At 36.0% G+C, this 14211-nt stretch overlaps 1 protein-coding gene across 2 annotated transcripts in view; it reads right to left on the reverse strand.

Annotated features, from left to right (window-relative positions):
• The window catches only part of LOC134740472 (PAS domain-containing protein cky-1), a 126808-nt gene that overhangs the window by 105453 nt on the left and 7144 nt on the right, over positions 1–14211 (reverse strand). For both annotated transcript variants that reach the window (XM_063672956.1, XM_063672947.1), the window contains exon 2: positions 7722–7832. In XM_063672956.1, coding sequence (XP_063529026.1) covers positions 7722–7753 — 32 coding nt within the window. In that variant the 5' untranslated portion in view covers positions 7754–7832. The remainder of the gene's footprint in view (positions 1–7721; positions 7833–14211) is intronic.

Consider the following 14211-nt stretch of genomic DNA (forward strand, 5'->3'; position numbering starts at 1 on the left):
TCTTCAAGTAGTAAATACTAATGCTGATCGAAATAAAGTATTTATAAAGTGTAATCACACCAGTTTTTACGGGTTTTATTATTGAGGAAAGTTTGCCGAAAAAAGATTAAACAAAACCGCAAATTGCTGTAGTTTCTGCCTAGTTCATCAATTTAAATGTATGTACATTCGTAATGTTATTTTTGTAATTATAATGATTTAAAATAACTAGTTAGACAATATCATATCAATGCATTATGAGGCTTGATTGATTATAGCAAAACAAAATTTATATTAAGTATTAAACAACAACATTTTATTTGTGCTATAACATGTTGATTATACGTTCAGAGGCATATTTACACAATTAGCAAAACTGTGTTAAGTATATTGACACGTTCTTGAGAAAGTTTCACGTCATTATTCAATTCGCAATAAACAAAAAGGGGATTATTGCGACCATAGAGTAACTTATACTAGAGCGGTACTGTCATAGTAAATTTTGTAACCCCAGTAAATTCACTGCCATCTGTCGACACACTTTAAAACTAAAAATGAAGATTTATATAAATACGATAGAATGTATTTAAATATAGATAAATGATTTTTTTTATTTGCATTAATTATTTTTATGATTTTGACCCATGTTCTTTCACTGATATGCGTTAAAATTGTTAAATAACAAACGAAACCGTCAACGCCATCTATACGACTGTAGGCCAAAACTAGTAGCGCCCTCTGAACGAGAATCAAATTTTCTTGATTTTCGAGGCACGTTTTTTCCTTAGACTGTATCCATCTATTACGGAGTTATATCTATCTTTGATTGCGACAAATTTAAATTAATTTCGAATATTGTAATTATAAATCACTAGTATTCATTGCATTTAAACTGAAAAATACAACAGTTTAAACAAAATCTTAAATTTTTAGAACAAACACTCAAAAACCACAAAAAATCTTTGGACGCCATTTTCTCAAAATGGTGCTTATGTGGGTAAACACATTATTACTTATCAGCATCCAAATAGTTCTTATATGATTGGAATTCTGTATGTTTCAAATAAGAAGCTGTAATTTTAATTGTCTTGAACTTGATAGGTTCTTTCTGTGTAAGTGTATGTGAAACTCATTTTTAGGAAAACGCTAAATTTAATTTCATACACATTCAAAATATCTCACAACATATAAAAAGTTTAATTTCTAAAAGTACCTACAGATCTCTGGCTTCATATTACCCAAGCTTTAATTTGTTTGTACCGTTTTTTTTAAATGAACACATTCAAAATTTTAGACTCGGCATTAGTAAAAAGATATTTAAAACTTCTAATAATCTACACTAGTAACCTGTACGTAATGGCTCCAGTTGTTAAACTAAATTAAAAAATAGTATTAATGATAAGGTTATTAGATATATATATGTATATATAAACCATGCGTAGATAATTACTGAAGTAATTAAAAAATATATAAATGAACAGTTATAGGATACGGCTACAAAATTACAACCTGTCAGGCCTCATCATTTTGTTATTTTTAATTCCATTAAAACAAACCAGTTACGAATAGGCTGATCCCCTTAACAGATTAAAACCTAATCAAATCCGATGTACCGTTCATACGTATACAATGATCTAATTAGATCGGGCAAGTACAAGTACTCTACACGCGTGCTGTCACAACATTCCTCCTATTATATCGTATCGCGCAACCGACTGTCAACTGTGTGTCAAAGATATGGTACAGTCGGGAAGATACGTAATATTTTTATAGTTACACCGATAACAACGTGTCATGAATACATTGCAATGTTCCTTCTATTATTTCAACAAACTATTATTCATAAGAATATATTTTGTTAAATTCTGAGTTTGTTGTAATACATAGAAGCTGACACGAGATGTATGCTTGAACTCTCAAATTCTTGTATAAAATACGCGCCAACTTTAATGAAATTCGTAAATCAACCTATACAAGTATACATAACGTTATATGCCATCTTAGAATTGATCACTTCATGATATCGTTAGATTTGGTTTCATGATGTGGCCAGCCATGCCATCATTTTCATGAAATTATAACAACATCATGAAATGATTAATTCGAAGATCTGGCCACGATATTAACAAAATTATTCTAATCAGGCCGAGCGTGTCAAAGAAATAGCTAAAGAGTTGTATAATTACGTACACATGTACCTGTCAAAAATTTTAATTTATAATCAGACCCTTGAAAAACTGCTATCTCACTCCCAATCGACGCTTTAGTAAAAGATAGCAGTGGGCCGTCTAATTCTGTTGTCATGAGATTTTTCAGTGTTGCTATCTCGTTTAACATCAAGGTATTAGTGCGAGATAGTTGTATGGAAGGTTCTGATACGGTTGTTGAATGATTTTGAATAGGCCATGATCGGCTTATGGGTTATCAAGTGGTACATCGTACATCAGTACCACGTGCCGGGATTAAACTCCTACGTCATATGAATTCTGACATAGGTATGGCCTTATTATTAGCATTGTGTATAATAATAAAAACATAAAACTGCGTAAATCTATAATTAAGTAAGATTCTGCAAAAGCATTAAAACAGTTTAAATATTTATGGTAACTAGAAGTTCAAATCTCTAATTACCTGTCACTAATCGTTTTAACGTAACAATTACTGCTTGATCAATTTATTCCAGTAATGACAATACCGTAAAATGGGGGAAGATACACATCCCTACTGCCCCCGCCATCCCTTCTCCCCCCGTTTTACAGTAACTGTTTTATTGGATGTAAGGAAAATAAAATAAAACTATGAAAACGAATTATATCGCGTATATTGAATTTATTATGTAAAGAAAATATTCAAAATATTGATTCATTATTCATTGTCATCAATAATCTGGCTCACTGGCTGAATCCTGTCACTAAACAATTATTATTATTATTTTAACCTGACTTGGGCTCTATTGCACCTAGGGCAATTAGAGCGGTAGGACTGTGTGGGGGGATGGTAGCCTGGGGAAAATCCAGGACCCTTCCGCATCACACGAGATCAAAAATAAGTTAAATATCTTATGTATCCTACGATAGACAACCGTTCGCTAGTTTTAGAAATAAAAAGCAACATCTACCGGGAAATTGAGTAAACACAGTAAATAAGGCGTTTTATAGAAATACTCTAGCATACACCTGTAAATATGCTAGAGTATTTGTAAAATAAATGCAAGGCATAGTTGGGTAATATAAATAGCTTGAATTATAAAAACACAGCACAATTTTTGTGAAAACGGTTGCTACTATCGATTTACGGAAGTTAGGGGTTATTTAAAAATTATATGTATTAAAAAATAACGGCATGGTGACAAGAGAGTAAGGGTTGATATCGGTAGAAAAAGATTTCTTATTCGTTGATTAGCTGATAACATTAAAAAATCTATTTAAATTTTTTCGAATATAGGGACAATAATTTTGAGACCGGTTTTTTTTAACCTTACTCTTGGGCCTTACTCTTACACTAGGGTAATTAGAGCGGTAGGACTGTGTGTGTGTGGGGGGGGGGGGGATGGTATCCTGGGGAAAATCCAGGACCCTTTCGCATGGCCGGTTCAAATTTCTATGTTACTTTGAGTTTCCGGTCATAATGGTAAAATAAAGCCCAATTAAAACAATAAATAGGCCAATTATGAAATACAGCAAGGTACATATTTAACAAACATTTAAGTGGATAGATAATACTCGTCTCGTTCCATCGTACATTATGGGTTTGGGTGTATGTATAGGGTACGTACTAAAATTAATTTTATTGTAAAGTATAAATAATGAATAATGATCATGTTTACAGACACATTCGTGCTTTCTTTAGTACTCCAACATTTTAATGTCGTGCCATTATGTCCATATTGGCTATCTCGTTGTGTGCGCGACGCCTTACCGCTGCCGTAATGGTCTTACGTACGTTACGTTATTTTTAGTGGTTTGAGGCGAGCAAAAAAATGGAAGACAATTTGAGTTATGTACGTCGACCTTGTTGGTAAGTTAAAGCGTTTACAAATCAAAATTACCAATTTGTTGTTTACTAAACTATAAACATATTTAAACTTGTATATGTTTCTTACCTGCCTGAACGTTGAAATCTTACTTTCTTCGAAGTAGGTAGCTTTTAAAGATGTGTATATACCCCATAGACACGCATTTTACCTTTGGAAAGTGTGTAGTATAAATCACGGTAAGTTAATAATAATAATATAACCGCAGGGCAGCTTGTGGCGAGCTTCGCAGCAAAGCAGCGTGTCTTCTCAACTCTGGCTTGCTTTCATTGGCCGTCCAGAGGGGAGTCGTTAGAGCTATATGCCCCAGGGGTGGAAGTGAAAGATGCAAGAAGAGGGGTGGGTAGAAAGCAGCGTACACCTCTCGACACCCCTGAGCCACTCACACCGGTGTTGCTAGTGCTACTGGTCGTCTTCACGACGGCAGTTTCAGGGGCTCATCTAGTGGGCGGCAAGTCACCACCTGCCTCGATAACTAGTGAAAACATTGTTATGTCTCCCAGTCTTATTGTCTACCGGGTAGAAAATGAGACTGGGAGACATAACAACTCCACCCAAACTTCAATCCATAGATCGTTATACTGTTCACTTTTTCTACAATAGTACCAATGCCTATTACTGCGGCCGGTTCATGGGTGTCTATTGTTGCACCTGTGAACGGGTTCTAGCAGGCGTTCTACATGACATTAAAGCTCTCCAAGGGGCCTCTACGTGTTGGATTTATATCGCCCACGCAAGCCTATCAAAAGACCGGGATTTATAGGCCCGTGAAATCCAAGGAAATAAATAAATAACATATGTTACTGTCTACTTACGCGCACACAATGACACAATTAAAATTGTATTTTTTTTCAAATCGTCAAAAATTTTCCTCTTATTATCCTATAGGCATTCGTAACAAAAATAATGTACTTAATTACTTTATTTAGGACATGCCCTTTTATTTTCCCAGTCTGATCTTTAAAGGAAGCTACTGGCGACACCAGGGATCGGAACCGCTTTTTTGCAAAAAACTTCGAAATAACCATATTACATTTCGAAATATTTTATACTCCAAATGTAGGACTCAGTTGTGGTTTTAGGTAATGACTTCGTATTTTTAGATTGCCCAATTAGAAATGAAATAATTAACAAAAACGAGAAAATACCGTTTTCGTTCTTATACAAAAAATACCCGTATCCGTGCCGTATCCGATCCCTGAGCGACACACCGTGCACCGTTGTTATTTAGGTACCTATTACAATGTTATGCAATTTGTAATAGACAGTCGTCGTATGTTTCGCCATAACCCGTTTCCAAATTTCCATAGGACACTATTTTTTACAATTTACTTACTTACGTAGTAGACACTAATTCGACCCGTAAGTTACAGAGCTCCTAAACTTGAGACATGATAACAACCCTAATTGAAGACGCGTTTTATTGTCGTTTAGTCTAGTTAAGGCTAGTTTCTTTTAACGTCATATTTATCGAAGTTAAAGGATAATATAATATTATACATTAATAACAATTCAAACCAAAAATATTATCCTTCATAAATTATTCAGAAATTTTTTTACGCTAGGTGATTGCGTGAGATGGCAAGAACTACCCGTTTTCTGTGTTCTTAAGTGTAGTAAAACGCTTAACCATCAAATATGGCTACATGTAAGGTATACAAGTACATACATGGTAGCTGTAGTTAAGTTTGAAAACTATCAAGCTTTTAAAGTTAACGATTTAATTGTTCTTAACTCTCGTTGTTTTAGATTTAGGTATGCCAAAACGTTAAAATATCAAAAATATCTGATGTTCATAAAATAAGGTACGTCTCGAAAATATCAGTCAAATGGATCGTGCCTCGTAAAGGCCTTCATTGTAATAAGCAATTATCGCTAGACGTGAATTCTTGAGTGGCCCGGCGTCACCTATTAGCAGCACAAGTGTTAACAGAACTACTGTACCGAGATCTAATTTGATTTGAATTATACAAATAATCTGTACCAGCATTTTGTCCAGGCTGTGTTCACGTGAGATTTGTATTGTAATTATGACAAAACGTTATTTTTCTCAAGCGAATATTTATTACCTACTGAAAGTAATGTCACGTAAGGTATTAAGTATTTTGCTTTTACGTTGTCCACCATGTCAGGACTGCTCATGGTGTGGCTGGTATACTTATGTTATACAATTTTTTATGGAATTATTATTGAGGGTTTTTGATTTTAGTCCTATCAATAGGATCAGATCCTAAGACACGTTTAGTCTTCTATATTCTTTTGTTCTATAGTTTGTGATAATATTAAAAAAAATTTTTTTTACATTATAATTTATAAGACATACACGAAAAAATATTTATTTTCTTTTCTATTAAAAATTGTTTTCGTTTTCAAATGCGCTATAAATAACATCATAATACCCGAATAATTTTAATATTTTCGAATGCATCGCAATTTTGAATTATTGTACCTATCTAGACATGATTTCACTGTACCTACATAATGTTGGCGCCTATTACCTAGAAACTGACATAAAATAATATATCACAAAGGATCCCCATTTCCTCGAAATTCATACGTAATTCTTGGAAATGGCCGCTAACGCACTATCGCTAAAAAATGACGAAATGTGCAAATTAATTTAAAAATTTTGTTCTAGTTAACTACTATGTGTCAAAACGTGCGACGAGTGCGTCGTATAGTATCTTAGAATAGTTTCACTGGAACTGTATTGGCGTAGGTACTTAAAGTGGGATATCATAGTCATCACTCATCAATGTACCTAAGATAGGTTTTAGGCCTTGTAGGTAAATGTTGTCATTTCATTGTCACGTAGGTATTACTCTTCGTGTTAGATCCAAGTGGGTAATTATAATTATTAACGACCAGTGAAAACTCTCCTCCGTCTTCTGTAATAGACAGATATGCTACCCGCTACCTACTTTTTATTTAGAATAAAGGTTAAGATAACTTAACTAACTTAGCGGTTACACTCACGTGTTTTTAGTCACTCGTGCGACATGTTTCGGAGAGCCTAGGTCTCCATTTTCAAGCACTAACAGTGCCTGAGTGAATATGTTAAGTTAATATGTCTCACGATAGTTTAAATTCGAAGATTAAGATAAGTAATTGCATCGACAATATCGACATGTACTTACTTACATTTGGGGCCATTTGAATCCTGGTTGCTTGGACCGGTGACTACAGAGCCCTACAATGAGCATGGCCCGATTTGCTCTTGGCCAGTTTTTTATAAAGTCGTTCAAATCTACCACCTGGGCAAGTCTCCGGGACTCCCTCTACCTATTAGATGCGATTAAAGATTTTTAGTAGTAATAGTAGTAAAACACTTTATTGTACAAAAATAAAACAAAACAGGAAATATAACATTCGTCATTAGTACAACTAGTCCAAAGCCGAACTTATGATCATACATACACATACATACATACATACATTTTTACATATATAAACAATCAAGAATTAAATAAACCTGAAATTACCTCCAACATTTCTCGCGTGTGACATTGTCCCTGTGATCACGGAGCAAACCGTGTACCCGAAACGTTAGTGGAAATTTTAAAATTTGCTTGTTGACGTGTTACGTTTGCTTATTGACGAAGATATCAGTTTCCCTTGGATTTGGAATGGCTATAAAATATGAACATCGGTCGACACTCCTGTCAGGCGTAGCACTTCGCAGTGTGAGTCGTTCTGAGGGTTTACCAACCTGGTGAACATGTTGTGTGTGTGGCTGCTCATGTGTGTGTGGCACGCATTGATCAGCGTCCCCCTGCGGCCCGCGCGCTCGCATCATTAACGAAGCCCCCACTGCTGCCACCTGTCAACAGAGATGACCTTTGTATTAAATAGTAAATATATAAGCTTATAGGTATTATATAGGTTTTAATCGAAATTTTGAAGTTATTTTAATACATTTTAAGTCATAAATAACACAAAATGTGTTCTGACAGGTGTCAAAATTCAAGGTAAATGTAGTAATGTGGGGTAGGTTTAATATTGTTGTGATAAGCCATCACAACAAATCATTAAAACAGGAGAGTAGGGTCAAAGATAGATATAACTCCGTAATAGATGGATACAGTCTAAGGAAAAAACGTGCCTCGAAAATCAAGAAAATTTGATTCTCGTTCAGAGGGCGCTACTAGTTTTGGCCAACTGTCGTATAGATGGCGTTGACGGTTTCGTTTGTTATTTAACAATTTTAACGCATAACAGTGAAAGAACCATGGGTCAAAATCATAAAAATAATTAATGCAAATAAAAAAAAAACATTTATCCATATTTAAATACATTTTATCGTATTTTTATAAATCTTCATTTTTTGGTTTAAAGTGTGTCGACAGATGGCAGTGAATTTACTGGGGTTACAAAATTTACTATGACAGTACCGCTCTAGTATAAGTTACTCAATGGTAGGGTGAATGCTAATTATAATGGCCCCTCCATATTAATTGGCCACTCTTAACAAATCAGAAAGAAACAAGGCAATAGAAATCTTTTTGATAAGAGTGCCCAATTACTATGGAGTCGCCAATAACTACAGCAGTTACCCTAACCAGTACGAGAAGTCTCATTGATTGTAAACTAGCGTAGATACCTTGATGCAATTCAAGGCTCATGTATTTAAGATCATCATAAGGACGAAAACAAAATTGGACAAAAAAAAATGTAAAAAATAAATTAGTTTCGAGCACATATCTTAAGGGTCCCCGGCAAGCTTGGTTCTCCATACAAACGTAGTTACGCTCTCATTTTAAAACGAGTAGCTAGTTTGCTCTGAAACTTTGCACTTACAATAGAATAAGGTATATCTATGTCTGTAATTAGTTCATGTAGCTTCAGATACCATAGTCAGCAAATTTAAGTTTAAGTTCATGTACAAAATTTGTTCTTGCTCTTTTTCGTTTGTTTTATAAACTGGACCTATATAAACTAATTACAGACCTAGATATACCTCGTGATTGTATGTGCAAAGTTTCATTACGATCCAACACGTAGTTTTAAAATGAGAACGAAACTTCGTTTGTATGGGAAGGTGAAATTCGGCCGAGCTTTCCGGGTTCTCTTAAATATTTTACGGATAAAGATAAAAAAAAATCTAAGCCTTATGATTTGCAATTTGACAAACAAAGAAAATGTTCTAATACCTAACCAGTAGCTATTGGGTTGTCTTAAAAAGGTTCTGGAACTGCGATTCCGAATATGGAGCGCTAAAAATTTTTCATTAGCATTACGATGCTTGGACCAATCGTTGCCCGACGATGCATCGAATATGGGCATAGGAGGAGTGTTATGACTTCTGCTTATTAAAGTAATAACTGACCTTATTGGTCAAACAAGACAAGGAGCTGTAATACTTGCTCGAAAGGTTTTAAAGCTGTATTAATAAGGTACACAATACAAGGTATGTTCTAACTATGAGACAACTCAAAATTATTTTATTAAATATTTTAACTATTGTTATTTCAAGTAGAGACACTCCTATATGAATAAATAATGAAACAAAATCCTCCTTGCGTCCTATTCCTCAATATTGAGGGTCGAGACCTCCCTTTTGTATCACTTTCTCTCTTACGATCTTTTTCCGTCTGTTTCTGTCTCTGGCGGTGTGGAGAGCCATGTGAACGTGGAGTCAAGAGCAGTGCGGATCTAGTAAGAAGCCTTTTCCCATCTACTTTGCCGGTCACAATGAGCTTTTCGAGGTTGCCACCGTGTTTCCTTGCGATATGATATGACCGAAGTATGCAAGGACTGCGTAGACATTAGGATGACAGCCGCGGCGAGATTTTGAGTTTTCGCAATACGAGTATGGAGATGTTAGTCCGGAATGCTGTCCCGCAGACCGCTGGATGGTCTGGTGCTGTGCTGTTGGTTGACCCTTTCTTGTGCAGCGCTAGAATAACGGATTCCGACCAGTGTCAGTGACCAAATTTACCCTATTCTGCAAATAAACTTTATTGCGAGTGAAGACCCTCAGCTCCATAAGAAGACGCAAGAAACGTCACTAGTCCTTCATCCTCCACGCGACGAATCCCCAAACCACCGTACCGTGCAGCCTGAACCCACTGTGCCTCACTGAGCTCCACGTTTAGAACTAGCTCCAAGGTCACCTTCAGCTGTCCATCTAACTCCCTCGCGTCGTCGACAAAAAGCCACGACGGTGACGCCGGTAAAATTAAAGTCAACTGCGGAGTGGCAAAACAATTTCGCAACAATGGTAAAGCGACATAGGGCAACAGATTCCTCAAGTGACCCCGCACTACCTCAAGAGCCTCTTTATTACGGCCCGGCCACAACATCGCGCGGCGGCGGCAGCGGCGAGCGGCGGCCATAGGTTGGAGCGAGACACAGCGATCGGACCTTTCGTTCCCACCTATGGCCGCCGCTCGCCGCTGCCGCCGCCGCGCGATGTCGTGGCCGGGCCGTTAGTCTGCAGAGCCGCACTGACTCCATCAGGAAATATTGACGCCCCCAACAGAGAAAGAGAAGCTTTATTGACCTTTTTAATAGGTACCCGGTAGCCACTCTTCCAGAGACCTTGACGAGGCATCCGGTACGAAACCACAAGCGTAGTGATAATTATGTTACCTACATAGAAACACATTGAGATATAATATAACAAATCAAATATTTTTGAAGTAAAACACATAATAAAATATCGCTGCTAAATAATGACGAGTAACAACAACTTTCATATTCCCGAAAGATGAACTCGTAACAATATTTGTTTGACCGAGAATCAACAAAGATACCGCTGTGGTAAACCACCGTATAATGACACCTAAACTTATTTATATACTTAAAGCACTTTCAGGTTAATAGGTCCAATTTGAGTTTGTGCCATATATACCTATACAGCTATACACAAAATAAACTAAAGTACTTAAATGACTGTCTTCAACAATTGGGTCCGAATTGTATTAAGGACCTGCATTAAGGTGATTACGTCCATTTTCGTCGAATGATTGGACACATTTTGGTTGTGGGCTTTTATTTATAAAAGAGATGTAATTGGTGTAAATAAAGAACCTTGAAGTTGCGATGGCTTATAAATTGATAGCTGCAGGCTTGTTTCCATGTAAAAGTGTTATTACTAAAGAATTTATGAGCAATGTTCAATAAACTATTATTTTGAAAACGAGTTCCTTTATATTGAAAATATGATTGAATCTTTTTTTCCGGTTTTTGGTTGCTTTTATAAAAAAATATTTTTGCCGATTATGAAGCAATATGAAACAATACTTATGCTGCATGCATTCTTTATTAAATTGTATCCTGCATACATATATCTTAGGACTTTAATAGAGTTAGACTTCTATGTAATTATGACGTTGAAATAACACTTGCACAGTGTGGGCTATCAAAATCGCTGCTAACATAGCTTTGTCTAACTCTACATATTAGGTCAGGTTGGCATATTTCAGGGTAGTGCCTCTCTATGCCTCCTATTTATATTCTAACTTCACGCAGACCATTTATCGACACACAACTGACTTATTCTTATCAGATCCATCTGAGTCCAACTTCTACGCATTTAGCTTAAATATTATACCCAATAACCTATTGTTCCTACTACCTACTAGAGTCACGGCTAGTACCATATTGGCATATTGCAATCCCTACATGGCTAGGACCTAATGACCTATGACATTTCAACCAGTAGCTGCGTCTTTCTCTAACACCGCGAGGTGGAGAAAGATAGACGATCACCATAATAGAATATCGGATTGTATGTTTTATTCGATTTGCGCGATTCGGTGTCTACTGTTTCATATTGTTTCTGAACGTCAGTGTAATTCGGAGTTCCCATGGGATTTGCAGGAATGTTTGACTATTAATGAAGATAATATTAAATACCTTCTCGTACACCTACATTATCACTTCTATAGTTTACGAGAAATAATGCCAAAAAATATCAACAGTATGCCACAACCAATTTCTTCTAAATATTATATTATTATTATTATTATTTGCAGCCTTACGTGTCCCACTGCTGGGCAAAGGCCTCCTCCCAATTCCTCCACAGATCTCTGTCCAGTGCTGTGTCTGGCCACTCCTTCAAAAAGGAGTATATAAATTTATGCCGAGAAATATTTTATCTTTTGTCTCAACTTGATATTTATTCACTTTTTTTTAGTTATGCATAGATACTGTTTTAAGTGTTTTAACCACTACTATTTTTGCTGCGTCCTAAGTATGTATAGGTAAGATGCATACTATTGCACACCTACTTCATTTGTGTGAGTAGATTACCTATTCTAGGCATAAATTCTGTGATAAAGTTAATTGTGTCTAGAGACTAAAATTTTAAAGTTATTTAATAGTTATATATGTATACCTAATAATAAAGGGACTCATAACGAATAAAAAATGCCTAATATTTTTTCCATGTTGCCAGCCTTCACATGCGTTTTAAGGAGCAAGCGAAGAGGGCCTAATTTACGCACCATTTTTTGCGGAAATATGACATTCTTGTTCGAAAAAAAAAATATTCAGGTGACCAAATTTTTTACAATTTTCAATGCATTCCTTGTCTGAATACAGATCTAAGGAAGCGTCAGATGTACCTATAGTTAACAAAGTGCTGCGAGACTATCATCTCGTGTATTTTATAGTTTTGTGAACAAGCCAAGATAAAAGGGTCACTAAGCCCAATTTTTGGTCCATTTTAGTGAATACACGTGCACGCGTGTAACAAAATACCGTAATAGATGCTTAAGTTTAACCTATTTGCAACAGCGTATTCCATGATACGTAAAATATTGACATTTTGTTAAAGCTCATACCTGAAAGAAGTAACTCCTACTTCCCGAACCTGAATAATTTACCAAGGGTATTGTTCATGCTTTGTTAAGTTTTTCTGAATTATTTAAAAAGAGAAAACAATAATTCATCTACCTATTTATACCTACAGCAGGTTTTTTGGAAGGGGAACCTCCAACACACATATTTTCTACCTGACCCCAAAATTTAATGCTAACAATATTTACCCCCCATTTGACCCCCAATTAGCACCCTTGGAAGGACTGTTTACGAAGGGTGCACGTGGTAAGTAGAGGTCGAATTAACACCACCGTTTAGCGGTTACTTACAGGGTGGACGCAGGTGGTCTTTGTTTAAACGTTTTGGGTGCATTTGGTGTTGTTTTAGGTTACATTGTATAGGTATGTCAGGTTTACTTGCTCGTTATGATTCCTTTGTAAATACGTAAGTACTGTCCGTAAAACTATAAAGAGGATATAGATGTAGGTGTATAAAAATTATAAAACTATACATTTCCATACTTATATTATACCCCCAGTGTTAAGAACTTAAGACCAGAGCACAAAAGAAAACAATAAGAGGACAGAGATGTACGCTGTTCCTTTTTATGGTTGTCATAGTTGAACTTGTGATCGCGACTTTGGCTCAAAACTATAAAGAGTGCTCTCTGATTTAAAAATAGTTGCTACAGTTTTGAAAGCCAATTACATTAATTCATCCGATATAATACCGAAAGGTTTTACACACTATGGGCCTTAAACAGTTTTCTCGTTTACTTATTTTAAGACTAAGTAATAATAAATACAATCGCGCCGAGCCCATGTGCACAATTCCATCACCGTCCCGGGTCGTCTGTGTTTAAATATCCACATTTCACTAAACGTACATCTCCGTAACCTAATCGCCGCCATTACGCTGCTAGAACTAATGCACCATCTTATCATAATTTCAATCTCCGGAGTTGTGTATGACAAAACTCAGTTTTCTTACGGTTATTAATTTCTAACGCACAGCTGTGCTACGTATTGTAGTTTCCATTAAAGCAGTTAGTTCAGTCAACTCTGTGATGTTTAAAATAAAATTATGGTTATATTTAGAAAGGGCCGCTTAACAGTAACAATGTTTGAAGTTTCAGTTTACATAGATAATATCCACTTTTGCTTCGATATTTAATTCTTCTGGATAATGAAAAAACCTAAACACTTAAGCTGAATAGAAATTATAAATCAAAAATCCATATACTACTTGGAAAGCAAAACTCCCTAGGGCAAAGTCCTCGTATTACTTTCAGCCCGCGATTTCAGCTACTTTCATAGCATGAGAAATGGTCCCAACGGGAAGAAAGCATGGAACTCGGCATGCATGTACCTTGTTTGTAACAAAAAAACCGGACAAGTGCGAGTCGGACTCGCCCACCGAGGGTTCCGTACTTT

Source organism: Cydia strobilella, chromosome 1, assembly GCF_947568885.1.
Source record: "Cydia strobilella chromosome 1, ilCydStro3.1, whole genome shotgun sequence".
In the NCBI taxonomy this organism is placed as follows: domain Eukaryota; kingdom Metazoa; phylum Arthropoda; class Insecta; order Lepidoptera; family Tortricidae; genus Cydia; species Cydia strobilella.